The sequence below is a fragment of the Anguilla rostrata genome, chromosome 3 (assembly GCF_018555375.3).
Source record: "Anguilla rostrata isolate EN2019 chromosome 3, ASM1855537v3, whole genome shotgun sequence".
Lineage (NCBI taxonomy): Eukaryota > Metazoa > Chordata > Actinopteri > Anguilliformes > Anguillidae > Anguilla > Anguilla rostrata.
This window is the reverse complement of record NC_057935.1, coordinates 71,399,076-71,424,638: the sequence shown is the minus strand read 5'-3', so window position 1 is coordinate 71,424,638 and position 25,563 is coordinate 71,399,076. Positions and strand designations below refer to the sequence as shown.

Below are 25,563 nucleotides of genomic sequence, written 5' to 3'. Positions count from 1 at the left end.
GAGACACCTCCCTCTTTATTCTTCCACACTTTATGGCCCCGTGGGAAAGTTCAGTATTCTTTACCACATTACTAAAAAAATGTGAGAGGTGTGTTCTGCGTATTTCTTTTTTTTTTTTGGGGGGAGGGGGGGGGGGGCGGTATCCGGAATCCATCGAGAAACCCCGCGTATTAGATCGATAGATAATTACCGCCAGAAGGAAAATTCGTCACGTGGCATCACAACAACCAACACCAAAATAGGACGTCACAATGCAGCCGTTATTAGCCCCCTTTAACGGATATGCAGGCAGTCCTTTGAAGAGCTTTATAACGCACGGATGAGCAGCGCAGCGCTCCACTCAAACCCTCCCAAACGCTCAGGTGGTGAGAATTTGGGCGTGGCTGGGGGGGGGGGGGGGGGCTGCATATCAAGCTAATCCCTCAAAGAGATCAGAAGACATCTGAGTCCTTAAATCTTCAAGGTGCCCAAGGCAATGGTTTGAAGTGAGAATATAAAAAACCCATCTCCCTTGGTGGATTAGACTGTCCAGACAGGCACTGAAAGAGAGCAGGCTCCCCCCCCCCAAAACCCCCCAGCACAGAGGAGTCCAGAACAGAAAATACACTGCGTGAGACACACAATGGATACAAAACATGATGTGTAAATATGTAAATTAATTAGTTTTATTGCTGGCAATGGACAGCATACCAAATATTTCTGGAAAACAAAACCATGCAAGCCAGCCCTGTGTGGCCAGAGTAATGTGGACACAACTGGCACACATTTCTATGCTGTGGTACACTTTTCTGTCATTGTATATTTATTTTTAAAAGTTATGAACAAGTCTCCAAAATATTTGTTCTCCAAGACTGAATGAAAAGAGAGGAAGAGTGGAATACTCCTGATTCAAAACAAAAAATAACAGCAGCAATGCTGTTTAGCAATAACAATGAAACAAAATAAATTCAGTTTGGCTTTTCTTCTAAACATAAGAAAGCTGCCAATCCATTAACAGAACTTTTTTGCATAACTTGGAGGAAAACAAAAAACAATGTTTGTTCTTTAGACAACACTAAGAGCATTTCAAAATGCCAACATGGATGGACAACATTTGCCATCAAAACATGGGGGGGACAGGAATGAGAAGGAATGTATTAGATCCTTCAACACCAATGATGACTGACTAGCCACAGATTCCTGTGTTCCATAATGGAACACAATCCCGAAAAATTCAAACACAAAGCCCATGAATTTTTATTCATATTTATGCATCCGCTCTTGATACAAAGTAAATGACCTATAGACTAATAAATGGTACTGCAACCGCTTCAACAGCGTATGCTTTATCTGAGAACCTCTGCAGCAAAAGGAAAATGATGGTACACAAAAAAAACAATTTAACCCTTTAAAGAGTAGGTTATTTTGGAATGTTTTTTTCCAGAATTCTAAGGCAGTGTTCTAGAACTCCACTGCTTTCAGTTATCAGTACCTATTGTGACATCACCATTAGAACGTTCAGTTACTCAACATTCTGATCGCGTATTTGCGCAGTCACACCTCACAGGGCTAAAACGGAACCTTGGTCCGCCGCACTCACACCACCGCGGATGAGGACGGGCGGGTCAGGAGGTCAGAGGTCATGTCCACGATGGTCTTGAGGGGCAGGCCGCTGAGGAGGCCCTGGTTCTGCTCCCGCAGCTCCACCAGGGCCTTGACGATTCTCTCCCGCCCCGCCTCCGGGTGGCGCTCCGTCAGGCGGGCCATCAGCGTGTCGAAGCTGCCCATGGTGGCGTAGTGCGGGGGCACGCAGGTGCCCGAGGCCGTGGGCGTGTCCTGCACGTTGGTCAGCTTCTCCAGCCGGTGCTGGAGGGGCTGAGATACAGACAAGAGAGGCTTCAGTGAGGTCTGCCTAAACAGCACACTGCCCCCTAGTGGATGTGACACTGAAATACACATCAATGGGAAAACAAACGCGATAAGGGACTGAAAGTTTATCCACCAACAAAAAACCTGTTCCAAACAAGGCCACTAAACATAAAGACATTTTATGCATATGCAGGTAGCAGTATAGCTAAGGTGGCACAGACTAGAATTAAACAAATAATAAAATAAGCAGCAAGTGTTTACATGGACCCAGATGCGATGCCTTCAGAATAGGTGTAAAAGTTTCCGGCTGGTCTGCTGGTTAAGTGCCCAAAAGAGGGCAGCATTAGAAGGCTTTGAACCATTCTGAGAAGCACAGAAGATGCAACCGATAAGCTGCAATCACAAGAACTGTTTTTGTGAATAGCAGCACGCATCGATGCACCCTTGTTTACAAACCGAGGCGTAACCGAGGGCGACGAGGCGCGACCCACCTTGGCTGTGACGGACAGGATGCTCTTGGGGTTTTTGGGAGTCTGGGTGGTGGCCGTGCGCCTCGCCCGGAGGAAGGTGCGGGAGCTCGTCTTCGCGCCCCCCCCGCCCCCCGGTCGCTCCGACGACGGGTTGCAGGGCCTGCAGACGCTGGTCACCTTGACGACCTGCCCCCGGAGGGTGCGCCCGTTCACCTCCCTCACCGCCGCCTCGGCGAGCCTTGGACAGCCGACCGTCATCATGGCCACCCTGCGGGGGGGGGCAGTCGTCAGTAACACCGTCCCGCCCGCATCCTCATTAATTTAAGGCCCTTAAAGACCTGGTACACTCACTTTTTATCTTGCATTCAAAGGATTCCTCTGCAGCCACAACAAAGACAATCACAGCCTCAGGAGTAATCTATTTTACAGCACACTTTACCTTAGATTATTGCTGAAAGTAGTCACGTTGACTTCGGACACTTGGTACTTTCTGAAAGTAGACCGCACTTCATCCTAAAAAATGTTTTAAAAAAAACACAGCGCAGTTACTTCCACCTTCAGGCCAAGCGGTGCAACTACACCTAATTAAATGAACAGGTTTAAAGGAGTACCATGGTGATTTTCACACTTTCTCGGTTTTATGTGCTATTTGCACAAGAGGCATTGAAGAAACACAATGAGCTAAGTATTAAATATGTCCGTTCTGTATTTTTGGAGAAATATGCGTTTTAAATTAATCGTCCTATTTTCAACCGGTTGAGAAAGTTCTCATTTCTCTACGTCACGAATACAGTAACCACTCCTATTTCCACGCCCCGTAAACAAATCTGACAGGACACACCGTCCTGCTGTTCAGACAATGCAGATATTTGACTAACGTTAGGTTCACTTAAATTAGAGTGCCTTTAGATTATTTCTGGTTATATTCATTTAGCTAGCTAGCTAACGTTAGCTAGCTAGGAGGTTTGCTTTCATAAGGCAATGTTATCGATAACGTTAGCTTGCTAGTTTGCTTTTATGAGGACGTTATAGTTGTGCTTTTATCTTAACTTGGCTAGCTAGATAGCAAAAATTATAATTGGATATAAGTCAACGTCCTTACCTTAGCTATCTATCCATACTTGATATACTACTAAGCTAGCTAGCTTGTGAAAATTCAGTCTCCCAAAGAGAGCGCGTATCATGGGGTAGCTATGGTAACGGGCACGGTCTGTCAATCATAGCTAACTGACAGTTCTCATTACCACGCCCAGACGGTTCGGGTGAATTTTTATAGTGGGAAATTTAGGCTTAGAAAAATACGTTTTAAAGTACATTGAAATGACTGAAGAATAAAAAAATTATGCACATTTGTTTTGTTGTTGCCTGAAGACAACTGGGAAGTGTCACGTTCAACCACCATGGTACTCCTTTAAAGTGCTGGGTTCGCGTTTACCTCTGTGGTGTCATCGGGGAGGCCTGTGACACACAGGAAACAGTTCAGATCTTTCTTCCCTTTGCTGATTGTCCCTGTAGAAGGAGAGCAAACAGAACAAAAAACAAAAAAAACGCAAAAAAGAAGATCATTTGAACCTGTGACGTGAACCGCACCATGTCAATTTTAGGGTCAGGCAGCAATACTCCAACCTCTCCATCACTACCTTCTTCCACTCCCTCACGCCGTGTCCCCTTCTGCCCCCTCGGCACAGGCCCAAACTCCTCCTCCGCGTCGTACCAGGCCTCGCTCGATTCTGGGTCTCTGGCTCCCCCTGGTGGCAACACAGGAGATCTCATCTGCCTGTCGTCCCTTAATGTCAGCACTAAGCTGGGGGGATTATTTCGCACTGTAGTTGGTATCAGACCAGAGGCAGTCTTGGGCCAGCGTGCTTCCAAGACACTGGCTCCAGTGGCCAGGGGTTTTACCAGGCTTGTGTCCCGCGGTGGAGGCGATGGGGGGGCCGATGGGGGGGCAGACGGGGGGGTCAGTCTGACGCGGGAGGGGGGTGTCTGCCTTTCCACTCTTAGCGCTGTCAGGTTGGGGCTTCACTGCTGGAGGGGCATCACTCTGCTCTGTCTGTCAGACAGAGGAACAGAGCCCATGTGCATGTACGCACGCGCACGCACGCGCGCACACGCACACACACACACAGCACCCTTCAAAGCAGCATCACCTGTGCCGACGTACCTGCAGGGATTCGGTGCTCCTGCTCGCAACAGAGCCTCCTCCTCTCTCTCCCTCTCCTCCGTCCTGGGGAGCCGGCTGCAGGCCCTCCCCCTGCTCAGCCCTGGGGGGGGTAAAGGTGCAGAACCTCAGTACTCTACCTGTTCCACACCTGGCCTGACCCAGTGCTGGACACACGCTAGGCTAGCCTACATTGACCCATTTTTACCACTGAATTTGGTTTCTCTGGTTTGAACTCAGATACACTCTCAGGCTTCCAGGCTGAAGTGGATAAACACCTGTACAGCAAATACAATATTTACCACACACACACACACAAGCAGGAGCCAGAGGTTACTCACCCCACAGCTTCCTCTTCAGACAAACAGTCCTTAATGATCTACATGGAAACGGGTGGAGAAAGTTGGCACTTTGAGCAGCGATAAGGACACCAAGGTCAAGTTTAAGCAAACTCACGTCGGCCATTTCAAGCTGAACTGTGTGTCTGCTCCAGACCTGGGTCAAACACATGTTTGTTTTGGACTGAAATACTTTTCTACGCTTTACTGATCTTGTCCGGTGTATTGGAACCAATGAAATACTCTCAAAAAGTGCAAACCCCGCCTTCTGGTCATATTGGCAGGCTCAATTACACCAGGCAAGAACAACAGAGCACAGAAAAGTATTTGAATCCCAAAAAAAAAAAAAAAAACATATTTGACCCAGGTCTGGTCTGTTCCGCACGCACACACGCACGCACGCACGCACACCTGTGCGCTACACACCTGTGAGGGGACGTACAGTGCCTCAGAGCCAATCATCTGGGAGTTCACAGACAGGGGGCGGAGCTCGTCCAGCGGCACACCCGATAAGATCTTCCTCTTCATCTCACAGTAGTCTTCCTCCAGGTCCTGAAGAACGTTCTTTATGTTCTCAGAAGGAGCTTCCATGCTATGCAGAAAGATGTTTGGACAGAGAAAGGGGAATGCCTGACAATGAATCATATTTAACCCAATGGTTTTTTGGGAAGTTTAAAAAAAAAAATTCCAAGTCAAATCCATTCCATTCTGTTACTAGTAGTGATTATTAATCACTGTGCTATATAAACAAACATGCTATATAGGCTTATTATTATTATTGTTATTATTATAATTATTATTAGCATTAAAATGTTCAATTAAGAGCATTCTATACAAGTGATCTCAGGATTTTGTTTTATTGACCACAGTAATTTCCATGCCATACATGGTGAACATAAAAACTTCATTTCCCATAATCACCTTTACCTCAGGATGCTGCACTCGCCCTCCGGCGAGGTGTAATAGCGCCTCCAGCAGTGCTGCTGGCACATGGCGTGCTGTAGCGCCAGGAGGCGGAGCTCCGCCCGCACGGCCCTCTGGGAACACTCGCACGCGCCGTCTCTCCTGCAGCCGCCGTCGACCGCTTCCTGTTCGGAGCTTCGCCGTCACACGCCGAGCGGAGAGAAAGACGGGTCAACACAGGCAGACCAGCGTAGAGAAAGACAGGTCAACACAGGCAGACCAGCGTAGAGAAAGACAGGTCAACACAGGCAGACCAGCGTAGAGAAAGACAGGTCAACACAGGCAGACCAGCGTAGAGAGAGACAGGTCAACACAGGCAGACCAGCGTAGAGAAAGACGGGTCAACACAGGCAGACCAGCGTAGAGAAAGACGGGTCAGCACAGGCAGACCAGCGTAGAGAAAGACGGGTCAGCACAGACAGACCAGCTAAAGAGAGACCGGTCATCACAGACAGACCAGCGCAGAGAAAGACAGGTCAACACAGGCAGACCAGCGTAGAGAGAGACAGGTCAACACAGGCAGACCAGCGTAGAGAAAGACGGGTCAACACAGGCAGACCAGCGTAGAGAAAGACGGGTCAGCACAGGCAGACCAGCTAAAGAGAGACAGGTCAACACAGGCAGACCAGCGTAGAGAGAGACGGGTCAACACAGGCAGACCAGCGTAGAGAAAGACGGGTCAACACAGACAGACCAGCGCAGAGAAAGACGGGTCAACACAGACAGACCAGCGCAGAGAAAGACGGGTCAACACAGGCAGACCAGCGTAGAGAGAGACAGGTCAACACAGACAGACCAGCGCAGAGAAAGACGGGTCAACACAGACAGACCAGCGCAGAGAAAGACGGGTCAACACAGGCAGACCAGCGCAGAGAAAGACAGGTCAGCACAGGCAGACCAGCGTAGAGAGAGACGGGTCAACACAGGCAGACCAGCGTAGAGAAAGACAGGTCAACACAGACAGACCAGCGTAGAGAAAGACGGGTCAACACAGGCAGACCAGCGTAGAGAAAGACGGGTCAACACAGACAGACCAGCGTAGAGAGAGACAGGTCAACACAGACAGACCAGCGTAGAGAAAGACGGGTCAACACAGACAGACCAGCGTAGAGAGAGACAGGTCAACACAGTCTCTAAAGAGAGACAGGCTTGTACAGGGTACAGGCTTGTGTTTCAGCTTCAACACTGGATTCCCCTTATTAAGGTCTTGATTGATGACCATGAAGTCATGAATTAGTCAAATTGGGTGTCTTAGTGCTGGGCTAAAACAAAAACCTGCACCCACATCAGCCCTTTTCAGGTAAGACTGGACACCTCCGATACAAACACAGCCGAAAGTGATGAGCTCAGGGGCAATGAAAGCACTTTACCATGCAAGCTTGACCTGTAGCAGTTTCAGCTCGTCCTGGGCATGGTGTAGTTTTATGAATTCCTAAAAAAAAAAAAAAAAAAATGATAGAAGTAAAAAGGATCACGGTTCCAATCAATAGTGAAAATAGAGACGGGCGTACAGTACTAGAAGTGGAAGTAGATTATTAATTCAGACATTATTTCTAACGTCAGTCCTAACTGACACACGTGTACCTCAGTGAAGTAGTCCAGGTCAGCCATGCAGACCTCGGTGATGGCGAACTTTTCGGCCGTGGGGACAGACGTGGTTTGGGTGCCCCGGTCCTGGCCCGGCGGCGCGCGGGCCGTGTTCACGGCGGCGTTTCGGGTTGCCCCCGGGGGCTCGGTGTTGGAGGCCCTGCTGACCCCGCTCCACCTGGCCTCGGTCGCCCGCGCGCAGGTGTAGCTGGCCCTGAAGTCTCTGCTGACGTCCACCGATTGGTTGACGGTCACCTGCGGGCTTCCCGCCGTGGAGCGGCTGTCGTACAGAGCGGCCAGGCTGCTGTTCCTCCCCCTGTTGCCGGGCGACGAGCACGCAAACTCCCGTTCGGGGCAGGCCCAGTTCCCTCCCCGCGTGCGCGGGCTGTTACAGACTCCCGCCACCTCACCCCGCGAGCCATGCGATTGGCCAGCTGGGCTTGGGCTCATCCGGGGGTCCATCTCTAAGCCCTGAGGCGTAGGGGTCCAAGAACTGACCCATGTGGCACCGTCCGCCTCCAGAGGCTCCGCCTCCATCACGCTGTGGAACTCCTCGTTCTTCAGGCTGTGCCTCGAGTCCTCCTCCACCCCGAAGTCGTCCAGGCGGTCGCCGCGAGTCCAGTCCGCGTACTCGCCGCGGCAGGGGGTGGAGTCTGCGGAGCCGTAGCTGTCCGTCCCTTCCGCTTCGCGTGGCCCGGCCGCGGGGTCGGACCCGCTGTGGTAGGAGCCTCCTGATTGGCTGGTGTCGCTGCAGTCCCGGTACGAGGTGCCCAGCCCGGTGCTGTCGAAGCTGCAGTACTCGGGCAGCGTCTCCGTCTCCAGGCCCGTGACGTCAGCGGGCTCCTCCCCCCGGTGTCCGCCCCGCTCCGGGCTACCCACGAGCCCCTGCGGCGTCTTGCCGTGGCGCTCCAGCTGCGCGTCCAGCGCGAAGCTCGCCTGCGCAGAGGAGTCCTTGTACACGGTCACGCCGGCGCTCTTCTTCTCCACCTCCTCGTCCCACAGCTGGCTGAGGATGTGCGCCTGCTCCCCCTGCAGGCCGGGAGGGCCCTCTGCAGCGCCGCAGGCCGAGCGGAAGCTCTCCTCCGACACCAGGAGCAGCGACTGATCGGCGGGGCCCTGGGCCGTCCGCCGCTCTCCAGGGGCGTCCTGGACCCCCGAGGGCCCGAAAATCAGCTCCTCCCTCGCACCGGTGGGGAGCGAGCGCAGCTCCCGCCCTTGGTCTACCAATCAACCAGACAGCGATTAAATCAGTTAACTCCATACAGAAGAGCTATTACATTACATTACATTACAGGCATTTAGCAGACGCTCTTATCCAGAGCGACTTACACAACATTTACAAAGCATTTTACATTGTACCCATTTATACAGCTGGATATATACACTGAAGCAATTTAGGTTAAGTACCTTGCTCAAGGGTACAACGGCAGTGTCCTGCCCAGGAATCGAACCTATGACCTTTTGGTTACAAGCCCAGGTCCTTACCCACTGTGCTACACTGCCGCCCTGAACTATTCACACAGACATTCACACAGTGAGATGACATCGCTAGAAGCATCAACCAGGTAAATCCAGGTCACCGACAGTCCAGGTCTTCAATTGTGCATGTCATTTTCATGGAAAATACAAAAAAAAAGCACACACGGAAACAAGTCCACTCCCTTTGTTTTCCCGTAAACAGTATGAGACGTGCTCTCCTTGCGCCTGAGGTCAGCCTGGGCGGAGGAGGACACACACCTGACAGGTAGAACTTCTCCTCGGGCTTCTTGGCGGGCGCGCAGCACAGCCGGCAGGTGGTGGTGCTGAAGGGGATGCTGGCTCCACAGCTCTTGCACAGCGACACGCCGTAATACGTGGGTCGCCTGGATCTGGCGGAGGCGGCGGCGAGACGGCGACAGTCATTGGCCATTCAATGCAAACCGAGCGGTAGGGTATGGGTTGCCTGGTAGTGCACCGATACTCCCCCAATCCCTATGCAGCACAACCTGTCACTTGTTTCCAGGGCATTCTTATTTGGAGAAGTATGATTGGTTCTTAGTCTTTTTTTTTTTTTGTCGTCAATTACAAGTTTGTGTCATGCTGTATAGTCTGCATTTGAGATCTCGATGTTTCTCAGATTTGCTTATTGGTTACTGGGGCTAAATTTGGATTGGTTATTCATTAAAAGGACAGTGTGTGCAATGATTGAACTTGGGCCATGTGATCGATTAATCAAATTAGTATATAAACCATACCGGAAGACACTTCAGAGTTAGCCCAGTATAAAGTATACTGAAAGAACACAGCTTTTGATTGAGGTAACGACGTCTATTCTCCCAATCCATCGGAAACCATGTGCTTCAATATGAAAAATATCATTTTAGCAAAGACGCCAATTAAACATGTTCAATGGAAAGTGCTTTTGTGGAATAATGAAGCAGAAAGGAACAGAAGGAAATATGTACTTGTTCAAGTCAGTGGACATTTCCGATGATAAGAGGTGTGTGCACTCTTCCAAGGACTGCCCTGAAACAGATCAAACAAGGAAGTTCATTTCTGGAAAGAACAAGTGAAAGCTGGCCACAAAAATACATATTTCATATCTCAGCTGGACTTGAGAAAACACTTACGTTTTATATACACAAAATTTCTGGTCACATCAAGAGCAGGGTGTTTCTGAAGAAACTGTAGAAGTCCTCCTTCGTCTGTAAAGTGTGGTAGGGGGTGAAAATCTCTCTGTGAAAGTGTCTTCATAGTCTCTTCAACAACACTCTCCTTCCCTCCAAATAGTTAAGCGTAATATGACCAAGTTATTAAGACAAGCTAAATTCTCCTGATGCATGTACGGCATCACTGAGATGGGTAATCATGTCTAATCCCAAAATCCAGGTAACACATCCTTCCCCCCTGTTTTTCCCCAGGCTAATCAGAGCCCATGTGCACAGCACTGCTGTTTCACAGACCAGGCTCATTATTTCTGACAGTTTGTTTCTGCCGACAGTAATTCAGTGGTAATCCTCTGCTTGTCTTCACGGCCATAATAGATGAAAATATAACAAGGTAATTAGTGTTAGTCAACTGACGCGCAATACAAACAGGAATGAGCACAAGAGAGAATGAGATTCTGAAAGAGCCAATTAAATTATACTTAAGCAGTAATATGCACCTGATGCACTGTCGCACACGGATGCTAACTCATTGTGCACAAACAGCACGTCTTCACACAACACCCTGTCGATCCATGACAAAGGTCGACTTGTAAAACAAGGGGATAAACACATAGGATCTCAATTTCAATATTTTCCTGCTGGATTAATAACGGATTTAGGAAGTCTGCTATTAAAACTAAAATACAATAAATTTGTTTTATTCAAAAATAAGAGAACTAAATATTTATTCAGTGCTAACGGACAGGTGTGTTAAGTAAAAAAGCAAAAAACAATCATAAATATCACTGATGTATTACTAATACATTAACATCAACACATTTGATCACACTAACTACCAGTCCATTATTAATCATATCCTAATGAACAGGTCTCAAAATGACTCCCCGATAGTACTTCACTAGCATTCTGTGCTGAAGCCATATCACAGCTGGAGGACTGAATTAGAGACCATGTAATGCAGTTTCAGAAGAAGGCTCTACTCATAATGATATATTGCACAATGTGAGCAGTTTTGGCTGTTACCTTGTATAAGCTTCCTGTCTTCTGCAGGAAGGGTCAAATACCAGCCCAGTAACTTGGAGTCGGTCAGCTCCAGAAACTGAGTGCTTTTCACCAAGTCAAACACAGATCTGCAAGAGACAGCAGTCTGTAAGCACAGGACCTGCAGCCTTTCTCTCAGTGATTGATGTCAGGAGAGTAGTTCGAAAAATCTTTCATCACTAGTTATTTTTACAGCACATAGAAGCTTCAATAGAGCCATTTTAATAATTTACAAGAGTACGTGAGCAATAAACAGCCTACCTTATCAAAATTATTTTCTTGGCCTCTTCATTGGACAAGATTTCAGCTACATTGCAGAGAAAAGAATCACAACATATACAAACATTACCGCGATTATAAGTGACGATTAAAAATGCTTCAGACACAACGATAATTCTGCTGCCTTTGCTTTTACTGAAGCTAATCTCCAGATGGAAGAAAGCAAAGCCACTCTTTTGTGATCAAATGTAAATATTTTCTTTAGCAGCTATTTCGAAAAGTATAAGACCGAGAGACAGGAGAATGTTTCTGCTAAAGATTAAATAAAGTGATGAGGAAAGATGATTATGTTTATTCCCAACAAACTAAGAGCCATCTGATGGGGCATTACAGTTATCCTGACACAAGTGATGTCCGGGCCTCAAACACGTGACTGTGACCTCAGACATTTGATACTATATTCAGTACATAACAGGCCGGGAAGTGGACTACTTCATTAACGTGGTGCTGATCCAAATTTGATCAGCAATGATTGGAATGACGTACTGGCTTCTAAAATAAGACCGTTTTAGAGCCCATGTACTATAATTTCAAACTTTATACGAAGCATGTACATTTTTAAAAATCCTCAAAGCGCACGGGTAACGTTAACGGGTTCAACTCATTATCTAAGTGAAGAAACCTGTCATAACTGGCATGGTGAAAGATCGTTTTGCCCCGATGAATAAAAAGACATATCGCAGTTATATTAGCTGGTTTTTCAGATCTGGAGAGCCAGAGAAATGAAACAAGCAGGCCAAATCTGTCAGTAACAGAACAAAATGATGATACAGCCGAGAAATAGGACGATGAAAGCCAACTTGTACTAGCTAACAAACGTTCGTTAGCTAGTTGGAACCCTAGCTATCCGGACTGTTGGTACACTGAATATTGTACAAGACAACACAAGGTAGCTACCTTGTTTATGGTAGTTGATATTCCAAGTACTGCACGTGTTTCTCTGGCAAATACTCTGGTTGAATCGGGTATACTAACGTTACTTGTGGGAAGTTAACTCGATGGAAGGCATAACCTCAAGCTACGCTGCACGAATCTCGAGTAACGCTGACCTAACATTTGCTGGAATATAACAAGAGCCTTACTTAATATGTACATTATAACGTGTATAGTAGCTGCATAACATAAGATTGGCATTTAAATGTAATCATTTTGTTCAAGTGCAAATTATGAGTTTTGGTAATACGTTAGTACCAGTACGGCCTCGTTGCTATGGGAGACATGATCCTGAGCCTGACAGATTTTTCAGTTTGTGTTACGAAAACCAAATTAACTACACTCATAATAACGTACAGCATTAGCTGTACATGATATATAACGTTAGCCAAATAGGTTGACGTGATTTGGGTTTTGCGTTCTACACTTACCTGGCACCTGTTTCCTGTGAGAGGGCAAGTGGTTGGTACATGGACGCATGGGTACGAAGCACCATGGGAACATTCCAGATGCAACCGCAAGGCGCGTTTCAAAATGTCTCTGAGCTTCCAGCACGTTCTCCCGGCCAGAGCCGAATGGTAGAATCATAAAGGGTGGAGACCACATGTCCTGAAAAGTACATGTGAAATAGTGAAAGCAATAATTACAATGATAATCTAAAGCGCAAACTGTCACTATTGGGACACAATAGGACGGCCTCTTGTAAAGAGTAGTTTATTCAAACATCAAACCACCCGCAAATTCCAACAATTAGCTATTGCATGCAATATAGCTTTCAAATACATACGACTGACAATGATTATTAGAGGAACGCATTCAAGGGCTGGTAGCTAGAGCCCCAGCAGGGGAAACAAACGTTGTAGTTTAATTTCAGGCCCACCGCAGTAATAATTTGGTCGTGTGCAAACAGTTTGGTTCATCAATATTCAACATTAAGGTGCGTTTTATCTAGATATAGCCTAACAGTTCAATGTTGAACTAATTTGTTCGTAACTATTGGCTAGTCAGTTAAGGTTATTTAGTTAGCTACCAACTAGTTAACTAAGGTTAAGATAGCTACATATAAGCACATAATAAGCATTAATTTAGGGACATTTTACCGTAAATGCTGCTGGCTAAATACCGTTACCACTGCAATATTCGGCAAGCGTTCTAGTCCGCTAACAAACAGTTACTCTTCTACCCTATATTGGCTAATTGATTGTTGTAGGACAGCCAATAGGATTCATCCCGTGATTGAAAGACGATTTGGAGAAGGGTGTGGTTGCGGCCTGCAAACCAGTAGGCGTGGGACCATATTGCTAACTTGGCCAACACAAACAATTCCTCCAATGCAGCGTTTCTCAACGTGGGCGACACCTACCGCTCCCTTGGGGGTGTTCTGAGATTGCAAGGGGGCGCTGGAAACACGGAAGAAGGGGGGGTCGGCAATGGGGCTATTATGGGGCACATTCCGCCAGTATTAATTCTTGGGTTTACCAAACTGAAGCCCCGGGGCCCAAGCTGGCAGATAGCATATAGGGTCCAAGGTAACAAATCAAAATGATCACGATTAAGCAATAGAATTCCAATTCCTGGCTGTACAGATGCCTGCACATTTGCCTGAGGTCCGTCTGGCCAACACACACACACAAATGCCCGCACGCGCACACGTACACGCACATACACACGCGCACACACACACACAATTTCTAACGTGCCAGTTATCTAAGATGAGGGTCCAAGATTACATCCTGATTTCTTGCAGCAAATGATGCTGTGATTAGTTCTTCAGTGGGGATCTGCGATCTGGTGGACAGCAGGTTCACATTTTAAAACCTGAGAGGTTGTTTTTAAAAATGTGTTGCTGCTGATAATGCCCAGCTCACCTTGTGCAGCTTTTCGTCAAACGTCTGTCATTTTCAGTTCTGCTCGTTGCAACGGCTGCACAGTACCCCAGTGGCTGATGGGAAACCGCTGTCAGATGACCAGCATGACTGTAAAAACAACATCACACATCTTCAGGCTATGGTCAGGAGACAGAAAATAGAGAACACGGAGGCAGGGTCAGGCTTCAGGCTAACAGCTCAAAGATTATGATACTTGTGTGCGTATAGAAGGTCTTCTGTCAGCACTAAGACCATCAGATACTCTGTGAGACACTAAACAGCTGAAAAGCAGGATTGTTTTAATGCTCATGCAATGCAGAGCTAAATGGCAAGATGCTTTGTGCATCTCTGTGTCAGGGATACATAAGAAAGGATGAGTTGTGTGCTGAGCTAAGCAACTGCTAGGGCAATAGAAACGGGTTTTATTGTGATGAATTGTGCTTACTATACACGGGCCAGCCCCTCCCTCTGAACTATTTTAGATGTGTGCCGAGTTTCAGATATTACACTTGTCTCCATAATACACAGTATGAACTCCAGCTGTCAGTATTCATATCAATGAAACCATTTGAATTTGAAGTTTGAATGCTGAAGGGCCTTGGTCCTGCAATATTGTTGAAATTGTTTATTTTAAAATGTATTTTTATAGTATGCTGTATGCTTCAGCAAAAAAAGGTACTTGGTTTTGGGGCGACATAGCTCAGGAGGTAAGACCGATTGTCTGGCAGTCGGAGGGTTGCCAGTTCAAACCCCGCCCTGGGCGTGTCGAAGTGTCCTTGAGCAAGACACCTAACCCCTAACCCCTAACTGCTCTGGCGAATGAGAGGCATCAATTGTAAAGCGCTTTGGATAAAAGCGCTATATAAATGCAGTCCATTTACCATTTTGAATACTGGCTATTGAAAACTGAGCAGAAAACGTGAGCATGTGAGCTGTTCACAGCGGCACAGAGCACTTCAAAGCCAGGAAGTACAACCTGTGTGGAGCTCTCGTAGTCAAAAAAGCAAAAAACAAATTTATCTTCAGGTTAATTCTTCCTGATTTATTTTTTACTTTATTGATGTCTTGACACTGATCACATTAATCATGGCATGATGCTAAAACAGCACCCCCAGTGGTATTGTAAGCAATAACACACATAATAATAAAAATGTATATATAATGTTAAATATTAAACGCTCCTTTCGTAAATCAATTTGGCTATAAGCCTCTGCCAAGTGCTTAAATAAAAACTCCAGAGAAGAATGGATAGATGCAGAAAGTCTGTTTCACCATTAGGGGGCAGACACGACACACTTTGTATTTTAGTTCCCAAATGGCTGCTTCATGTCAAGCGTTTGAATTCATAAATGGACCTGACGTCCACGAGATCCACATTAAATAAAAACTGAGAGTGGTGCACACAGACAGGGCACATGTGAAGTTAGTTACAGATTTCTAAATGCGTTAAGCAGCTTCCTGTGAGCAGTTCCGTTCCGCTCAGCACTCTTTTTCTCATCTAAAATGTAATTTCTGAGACATTAAAACACCCGGCTTCTGTTTGGTCCTCCGAGCCGGTGCTATAACACGTGTCCCTTTGTGCACACTGTGTTTGAAACGTTTCCATCCATGCAATGCATGGGCATCACATGGTATGCGAACTACTGAGGTATGCCATTTCTGTGTAATATATATAACATAACATAACATAACATTTTTAAAGCAAGGTTTTAACTCTGTCAGCCATTTTGTATTCTCAGATAGGATCTTCATTCCCTTTTACTGTTTTCGGCAAATCAGCAGCCATTAAACACATACATGTACACACACAAAAACATGCACACACACACACGCACACGCACACACACGCACACAAACACACATACACACACACAAAAACACGCACACAAACACACACACACACAAAAACATACACACAAACACACGCGCACACACACACACACACACGGTGCTCGCTCCCACTCTACTGCCCCTGCTACACTGTTACCCATGCTTACTGTATCGCGGGCAGTTGTACCCACACAAATCAGGACGGTTATATTTCACCTTACCATGCTGGCCAACTGCTGTTCCTCATCCACCAGCACCAGAGACTGGACAAACATAGAAGTAAACATTCCATTCTCCCTCATTTTACTACAAACAAATGCTTGCTGTGTTCAGTAGGGAAAGTAAATAAAAATACTCTGATTGTACATTGGCTACATATTAATGTATTAGAAAATATTTTAAATATTTAGCTGTTTTGTCACATTGTAAGGCTAATTAGAGTATTTTTCAGCTATCTGATTGCTGAGAAACCTAAGATTTTTGTTTTGTTTCAGCTGGTTCTACGGCAGTTTCAATTAAGCTGCTTCATCATCATCATCATCATTATAGTAACGGTTTTAAAAGGGCGGTTTAATGATGGTGTATTGTGTACACCCAGGGAACAGTAAGGGCTGATGACAGATCATTTTTTAGAATCCATTTTGTAATGATAGTATGAAGGACTCGGAACCTCACAGAACACTGCTCACACTGCAGTCCCTAACGAGCGCTAATGGGTCTTGCAGTCGTACGGCTGGTCGTAAAAAATAATAACAACAATAATAATAATAATAATAATAATAAAGGGCTGTAATGGAACGGTAGCCATGCCGATGGCGCCGGTCCATCTGTGCTAACGCCGGGTAATAAATATTGAGTTTGTGGAAATCAATTAAGTGATACTGCTGCGCTGCCCAGGCACACGAAACATACTGCGCACCACAGCGTCTGAGGACCCCACCACACAGCAGGGCTTTTAGGTTCCATGCTGAGAGTTTTACATTGCATTACATTACATCACATCACAGTATAGTACAGTACAGTACATTCCAGGCATTTAGCAGACGCTCTTATCCAGAGCAACTCACACAAATTTTTACGCAGCATTTACACTGCATCCATTTATACAGCTGGATGTGCACTGAAGCAATGCAGGTTAAATACCTCGCTCAAGGGTACAGTGGCAGTGGCCTACCCGGGAATTGAACCTGTGACCTTTAGGTTACAAGGCCAGTTCCTTACCCATTATACTACACTGCCATCCTATATGCTACACTGCCACACAGGCGTGTAGACCTAACGTGTACTATTCTTTAAAAAAACATGTACGCTTGTGACCAGGAACTCATCTCATTCTGAAAGTCAGGCTCTAAACGCTACAATTATGTAGGAAGGGTGCTGCTCTGTTCTTGAACGTAATAGAATAGCTTCTCACACTGTTACCAGTGAGCACTGCTGATCAGATTTTCATTTCTGAGTCATTTTTACGTCTGTGAAGGAACCACCACAAGGTTTGGGATTTACTTGGACCGACAGAGCATACGCCCAGAGTAAGAAAAACTCCTGACCCGGGCACTTCACAGGGACCAGCCCAAAATAAGGAACGCTTGAGCTCACTTCGCTCAGGGCAAAAGACGCTGTTTTAAAATACACGCCCAGCCAATGGAAATGGCTATCCGTTTATTAATGAGATTTATGAGGATGGCTCTGGCCAGGGCTCTTGATTCTGCTCAAAGCTGCCGTTTGCAAATTGAGTAAAGGCTGAAAATAACAGGAGGCGGGACACAGTTCTTTCAGGGTCGTCAAACTCAATTCCCTCAGCAATGGAGCAATGGCTGGCTTCTGTTCCAAACAATAATATTGTTGGTCCAGGTAATCAAGTGAGCTCTGTACAGTTTGCTTCTGCGTTTCACAAAAGTTGCTCTTGTATTCGAGTTGAGGGCACACGTGAAGCATCATCCATAAAGTATTTTTTAAAATACCTTTTTTATACACCTTCCGTTCTTGTTTCAGGTATGCCAAAGCAGACTCCTCTTCATCTGAAGATCCTCACTGTGAGCTTTAACAGGAGCAGCTTACTTACGATGTGTAATGCGCAACCCATGTCCCTTTCATACTGATAAAATACAGAATGAGAGAGAATCTTGCCTGATTAGTATTTAAATGCATCATGTACATGTGTAAAAATCAGGATAGTTCTTGGGTCAGTGGTTTGCATTACATGCTCACCTCCGATTAAAAAACCTAAAAAATATACAGTGATGGTGCACAGCTACACTTGCACTTCATGCTCATCACTGTATTTTGATATATGTTTTAGTATACATTCATTTGAATAAATATGCAACTATGTGTTTGTGTATGTCTGTGCGTGCATGAGTATGTGTGAATGTGTGCGTGGGCATGTGTGTGTATGTATGTAAGTGTGTGTGTGTGTGCGTGTGTGTACGTGTGTACATGTGTGTGTATGTGTTGAGGGCATTGGGGTTGGGGTAGAAACGCTAGCTGATTGCATAAGGAGGAGATTAGGGGCAGTGTTACACTTAGTGAGAGCTCAGGACAGTATTTAGGCTAATTAGCAGAGAACTTGAGGACAGCCACACGCTTCTGTCCCTCTCTCTCTCCATCCTCTCTTGCTAAAATGCTGACATTGAAACTGAATCACTTCACCATAAGCCAAAATGTCAGCCAACAAGAAAACTGTGTCCAGTTAGAATTAAAGAGGCAAAGATTTGTGCTGCTTTTTTTTCTTCATTCACCAGAATTGGTGCTATTTTTTACTTGGGTGCATTACAAGGTCTAGGTGCACCCCATGTGACCTGCCTCAACCAATCCCGTGCATTGTGTGTAGACAGATCCACTCTGAGTGGATATTGCAGTGCATTTGCAAAAACAAGCACGGAACCGTCCAGACCCACGGCGCAACCCACTTCCGCAGACACATTTTAGCTGGCACCACCTGCGCATGCGTCCTACAAAACGTCCCTCAAAGGTCGTCCGTGAGTGAGTGACCACAATTTGCCATGCGTAGCGGGAACTGGCACCGTGGGGAAAAGGGCTCTTTGCACTCAGAGAAATTAGAACCAACCGTTTTTCCTTGACATTTCCTCGGAATGCTGGGAAAAGACAGAGGATTGATAAAATACTCTGCAATATGTGTATTTTGGGGACATCACACACTGGGGTACAATTCTTTTTTTTCTGGAGACAATCAAAAACAAGTTTTCAGCAAGTTTTTTGCTTTATCTATGTTTGACTGTGGTGATAAGGTAGATATTCATGCCTCTTTGACAATTTTACAGTAGCAGAAATAGTACTTCAAGGAGATGTAGTGCTTTTGATGCTTCTTTACAAAAAGCACTTTAACTCAACATAACTCATCATTGCTTCCCTTACCTGAGTGTGGGTCACACCTCATTAAAAAATAAAAGTTTGAGTGACTTACAACTTTTCATTCCAGTACAGTAATAATTACAATCTGTATTGAAACTTAGCATCACTTTGAACTTACTTGTACATGCTTTGGATTTTGGAAAGATGGCAACCATGGTATTTACCCAGGAACACAGACCCTTAGCCATACTGCTAGCAAGCTAGCAAGGACTAAAGGGTTTGGAAGTGGTCTTTTGTAAATTTGGAATGCTCTTGTTACACTTTTTGTTTATCATTAATGAGTTGCACCAATAATTGTTTTGGAGATGATTAATCCAAACTGCCTATGAGATGCATCGTGTGTCAATGTGTGAGCTTAAAAAGGGCAGAACCATGACAGCTCTTTTATTTATGACAAGTTTTGATTTATCTGTCTCCATTATTCTTGCAGGCGTGGCACGATTTCTTGTCTGATCCTGAAGCTTTATGTTTGGTTTGTTTTTTGTATTTCGTTTTCTTTTTTTAACTGGCATTGATCAAATAATGTGTAGCCTTCTCTAACATCAGAAGCATCCGAAAAAGAGCGTGTGCCAGCTTGCCTTGCCTGTCTGTCTCTCTGTCTCTGACTATTGTATCTACGTCCTGCACATCTGCCACAGTTCCACCGCCAGCCCGGGTACACGGAACATTCCGGAAGGTTTTTATGGCCCCTGATTGCCCTCGGTCTAGAGCACACAGCTTTCGATGAGGTGGTTGAAAAACTCTGGCCCAAGATGAGGACTGGAAAGTGTGAAAAAGCACTCCGTCTTGTGCACGGGGGCGGGGGGGAAGGGGGGGGGGGGTTATCAATAAGTTGTCTGGAGATATTAGCGTAAGCCTAGCCTGCAACAGAATATATTAATGGACAGTCCATTAGGTTAATGGGTAAAGTCATAATCTCCACGCAGGATTTTTTTTTTTTTTTTTTTTCCAATACATCACACAACTCAGTGGCGTCAAAGAGGCTGGCTTGACTGTGACCTATGGAAAACTCAGATGCAGTGAATTAGGCCTTGTGCTTGACTCGCAGGTATTCTTGGCGTGTGGACAGGGGGTCAAAGGTTAAGAGAATGACTGTCTAAAAGAATAGCGAGCGACGACAAGGGGGGGTGCGCGCGCTCTGCAAGTGGATCAGGAGTGTTAGTGGGATTAGCGTCAAGCTCAGTGAAGAAAGGGAAGGTGGGGGTGGAAGTGGGGGAGGGGGACTGGTGACAACACGCCCCCCCCCCACCCCAGCAAACAGCCCTGTGTGCCTGAAAGCACATCAGTCATGCTCTAATCTCAGACCGTTTATGAGTAGCAGCTGGACCAATCAAAAGGAGCCAGTGACTCATCTGCTCAAGCCGGTGCACAATGGAAACTCACAATAAAAATCTGGGATTCGCTTGATTGGTTGGGAAAGTAATTATTTTTTTAAAAAGGGGGAACAAGCTAGCTTTCCTGTATGTAAACAGGAGCTGTTTTTCCCGTTTTCATCAGTTAAGTACATATTGTCACATTTATGACGCAAATTATCAATGCTGACGTATGCTACTTGAAAGTCATTGTGAGTTAATGAAGACTTTATTAATTATTAATACTGTCCATGCATGCTGTTTTTTGTTGAGGAGGAATAATGTCATTTTTTTGTAATAACTAAGTTTTATTTCTCTGCATTATTTTATCTCATTTCTTATTTGTTGTCCAATCCGGTCCCATTTTCTGGAGGAGGGCGGGGGGGGGGGGGGGAGATGGTTGGCCATATGGGTATAACTCCTGTCATGCTATTAATGGGCAATTCCAAGCAAATAAATATAGCTTGTATAAACAAATCTTGAAAGAGAGGAGGGGGGGCGAGAGAGAGAGGAGGGGTGGGGGGAAGCAAGAGAGAGGAGAGAGGGGGGGGCAAGAGAGAGGAGAGAGAGGGGGGGCAAGAGAGAGGAGAGAGTGGGGGGGGGGAGGCAAGAGAGATGAGAGAGAGATTGCTCAACTCCTCACATAATTTTACTGATAAACAAAGTCCTCTCCAATCTCTCTGAAATACTAGGGTCTCATTTCAGTAGATGCTACTACACACTGAAGTTTCTACACTGCATGTCCAAGCCAAAACTGGACATGCAAACAAGCAAAGTCAGGGTATTCTGGTAATGTAGACCTACGTGCAATACGCCATTTGCTGTCAGCTCTTTCTATGACCCAATACAACACGCTTGACTTTGACCTACTTTGTTTAGCGAGAGAGAGGTGAAAGTGTGAAGCACGGAAACACCCTGGGGGATTTAAAGGGTTGAAGAGAGGAAATGAGTCGATACGGTTATTTTTACTTAAAGAAAGTCACAAAAACCCTCATCCACAAAGTAGCAAAGTTGGTCGGACAACAACAGCAAAACATAGATTTGCAAACATTATATGCACCTAAAAGGCAAATAGGCAGAATTGTTTGACTAAAGCATTTTTTGAATGAAGTAGTGGGCATGAGAGGTTCACAACATTTACCTTTTCACCTTGTTCCTAACAGAAAACACATGTAGGACATACATTTTACGAGAAAGCTGAGGAGGTTCAGGCCGTAGTACTTTACCATACAGGCTGCGGACGCAGGGGACACAGTAATGGCATTGTGAAGCTGCCGTAAATCAGAAGCCAGTGATTTTTTTGCGATTCCTCGGGGTTTCTGATACGCGTGTTGTTTTACACTCGGCTTGGTTGGCGGTAGGCTACTTCCCCTCCGAAACGAAGGTGCAAAGATGAATAATTAAATCTGTGTTTGCCCCGGTGTACACCCACGGGGCAGCTGGGAGCAGCATATGGATTCGTGTAGCTCTGCAGCACCGCGGCCGAGTGCATTAATAAAGCATTAGCGGTGAAGCACGATAAAACCTTCACTGCAGGAGCAGGAGCGGCGGCCCCAGCGGCTGGCCTCCCCACTCAGACGCGCGAGCCGCCCGGAGCCTAGCCCAGCCCCCCACTAGAACAACATGGCCGTTAACAACGCCCATCAGGCACTCTTCTCCCTCGTGACGATCAATAGAGAGACACAGCTGCGAACGTACCGCGATGAAAGCCAAGCTCGCGAACGGGTCCTGGACTTTATGGTCAGTGTCCTTCGCAGAAAAGTGTCAAATGTCAATCACACTTCTCAGGTCTTCCCTCCTCCCAAGCCATACACCCCCCCCAATATGAACATTTCATGTATTAAACTGACCTTAGTTTCAGCCCATGGAGCACGTGGACTTGTGTATTAATTATAATTTATGGGCAGCACACTTGGACAGCAGGCTTCTGTTAAGTGGCATCTAGAACAAATATATCAAATCAATATCTAAACAATAATTTGTTTCTTTAAGTTAATTCAGCTTGATGCCTGGTCAGGTTCCTTCTTTTCCAATTCTCTAGGCCTAATTCATCAAGACGTTTGCAACAGCTTACATCTTATGGTCCCATGAGATAAATATGGCTTCCAGTGAAATTAGAAATTAGTTACCTAGGGGATTTTGAACAAATAAAGTGCACAAATATTTTTCAGAGAAAGTGGCTCAGATCTGCAATCATCCCAGCGGTAATGACGTCACAACAGAGCAGCCTTCATATCATAGTCGCACAGTGCTGGAGTTTTCATATTTATAAAATGTCCGCCACCGGATTAAAATTGGTTGCGCTGAATAAACAAAAAAAAAAAAAAAAACAACAGCAACAGCAACAAAATGTCCTTCCTCGGTACAAATATAGTAAAAAGCACTAAAGCTCAACATCTGAAATTTCTGAAATTTTCCTAAACGTTAAACAACGTTGTTATAAAAGTGACTACATTATGCATGCAACTGTTCTAAAACATTTAACACACAGGTGTTCCCTTCTGCGATGTTGTGAGTTTCCTCAGAATGACGTTCTCCCGGCGTCATGGGTGCGTCCCTCAGTAATTCCCTTCGCACAACACGAAAGCAATAGAGGGGTTGCAACTACACTTCCGCGCCCCCTTGTCCAGCCACTGGAGTTACATAAAGGAGCCTCTGACACGATACAAAGATCATTACACCTGCTCACAAAAAACGTCGAGCAGCGAGAGGCACAACGGTGAACATAAAAAACAACAGATAACCAAGGTTGCGTTCACTTGTTTTATATTCTTTTTAAAAATTAATTTTAAAAAAAACAGCCTATCACATTACGCTCTTCAAAATGAAAAATGACCAGCGTAGCGAGTTCTTGTCGACTCGGAAGTGATGCTGCATATCAAAGAAAAGCAGCAGTAAAGATTTTACTCTCCCTCAAATGCGAGCGGTGCGGTGCGGTGCGAAGGCAGTGTTCACGCGACGCCACCCGAATTTGAAGGGAATCACAATTAGCCCGCTGTCTTTGAAGCCCGTGGCGAACACCCAACTGTTGTTCAACGGCAACAGAAAAGCGGGGGCAGCTTTGGCCGAACCGCCGGTTTTTTTCACTCCGGCCTACGTGTGGTAGGAAGAACACGGTTTCACTGTGGGACTCCTTAAACGAGTCTGCCTTTACATCCCAGCCTAGCTTCAGAGCGCTTACTGTGCATGTACAGAAGCATTTCAAAAGCGTTCATCTCATCAGGATTACAGCAAAGACTGAGGTGAGCATCAGTGTCGCTTACTGCACAACAGCGACGGCGCGTCACTTAATTACACGGACTTCATTCGGATGAAGCATTTGAATCAATTATGTATGGCCTTAAAACTAACGAGGCAAGTTTTCACATCATAAGACAGTTGTCAACGTTTGTACATGTAAACGTGATCAATCTTAGTCTAAGAACTAAGAACACAAAAAAAGTCCTGGAATAGCCTTATGTGTCATGGGCCAAAAAAAAAAAAAAAAAAAACCTCTCAATTCCTACAACAGCAACGGAGGATTACTAAACAAGCAGGCTTTTTCTCCCCATTACCAAAGCACACAAAATATGTTTGACTTACTCTGTGTACATATACCCCTTACGAGCGGGGTAACCTTTAACAGAGCTAGCAATAAACAACCCGAGGCTGTGACCCGTTGCTAACCGGTAAGGTCGGGCACAGGGAGCGCCAGCGGACGTTGTCAGCTGACTGCAAGCGAAGAGAGAACGAATAAAAAACACGGGCCATATAAAATGAAGCAGAAAGGATAGTTTATTGTACTCAGTACAGATTATAAACTCAGCAGTGTAAGGTACACGTTGTGATGGGAGGGTGGGGGGCGGGGGGGAGGGGGAGGCCTATACAAGTGCAGATGACCTTAACACAGCGGGGTGGATGGGACACACCTCCCTCCAATCACAGGAGACACCGAACGGGCATACAAGACACGCCTCTCTCCGACAGAGGCCCCGCCCTCCACACCACTAGCTTCTCGACGTTTCCTTAAATCACGGGGGACCGAGATTTTAAAATACACATCTGTGAGAGGCGAAACTATACAGCTTATACAGTTAATCAAACTAATGCAGACTTTGCAAAAATATATATATAGGTTTTCTTTTTTTTCCTCTTGAAAAGAAAAAAAAAACTCAATGAAACAATATAAATGCAGAGAACTTTTCACACAATTTCGTCTTGTCCAAGGTAAAGCGATATGTTAGTGAGCAGTTGCAGTTGCCCATTGTATACAGCATGCAAGGAGAGGCAGTGGACTTCCGTCAACGTGGCAGAGTAGAAGTGACCAATGGGAGAGGAGGATTTTTTGCTCGTTTGCATGCGAGTTCTCTGTACTACCATCACTGTGCGTTTTTACAAAACCTCAAAGGAGTGCAGTGCAAAAAAACAAAACAAAAAACAAGGGGAAAAAACAAAACAAAACAAAAAAAAAACATTAAGCTCTAAATACAAAAAAGCCTACAAAACATGACCATCATTTTAATATATATATATACGTTTACATATTTATAAATTCAAAGCTTCCAGGAAAAAAAAAAATACTGTTTGTATGCATCCCTTTTGAATTTTCGTCTCACAAAGATAGAAAAAGATTCCGGTCCTTGGAACAGAGAAGCAACGGACTTGTTGCATTTACCGAGACAAAAAGAGAGAGAAGGAGTGATGAGGTGTTTCTGCACGGAGAGAGAGCGAGAGAGATCCATCGGGCCCAGTGACGCAGCCGAGCCGCGAGCTCTCTCAGTCTCTCGCTCTGATGCATTCTCCAGAAGGTGCGATTGGTTGCTGGACCATCACCGACAAGTCGGGGGGGGGGGGGGGGCGTGGCTTCTCAGTCCAATGTGACAGGAAAAACGCA

The 25,563-nt window shown here is 45.7% G+C and overlaps 2 protein-coding genes across 7 annotated transcripts in view; both read right to left on the bottom strand.

Annotated features, from left to right (window-relative positions):
• Window positions 1-647: 647 nt before the first annotated feature.
• On the bottom strand, window positions 648-22,314 carry rbm44 (RNA binding motif protein 44). Of its 6 annotated transcripts, XM_064329647.1 has the most exons (20): window positions 21,917-22,314; window positions 14,137-14,244; window positions 12,700-12,877; window positions 11,318-11,363; window positions 11,039-11,145; window positions 9,977-10,051; window positions 9,812-9,872; window positions 9,105-9,235; window positions 7,365-8,587; window positions 7,151-7,212; window positions 5,745-5,915; window positions 5,244-5,409; window positions 4,821-4,858; window positions 4,483-4,582; window positions 4,221-4,371; window positions 3,951-4,066; window positions 3,754-3,828; window positions 2,758-2,831; window positions 2,340-2,586; window positions 648-1,854 (listed from the first exon to the last, which is right to left on the bottom strand). In XM_064329647.1, exons 3-20 carry the CDS (start codon window positions 12,872-12,874, stop codon window positions 1,576-1,578), a joined length of 3,297 nt encoding a protein of 1,098 aa, XP_064185717.1. In that variant the 5' UTR covers window positions 12,875-12,877; window positions 14,137-14,244; window positions 21,917-22,314; the 3' UTR covers window positions 648-1,575. The 6 variants fall into 6 exon arrangements, with proteins under 6 accessions (XP_064185717.1, XP_064185716.1, XP_064185721.1 ...); XM_064329646.1 differs by lacking the exons at window positions 14,137-14,244; window positions 21,917-22,314 and adding an exon at window positions 13,369-13,538; XM_064329651.1 differs by lacking the exons at window positions 14,137-14,244; window positions 21,917-22,314 and adding an exon at window positions 13,369-13,537 and having other exon boundaries at window positions 3,754-3,827; window positions 3,959-4,066.
• A 2,132-nt stretch (window positions 22,315-24,446) lies between these two features.
• The window catches only part of etv5a (ETS variant transcription factor 5a), a 15,772-nt gene continuing 14,655 nt past the window's right edge, over window positions 24,447-25,563 (bottom strand). The window contains 1 exon segment of the mRNA XM_064329645.1: window positions 24,447-25,563. This exon segment is cut by the window's right edge and continues 1,062 nt beyond it. The gene's annotated coding sequence lies outside the window, so the exon portion shown is untranslated.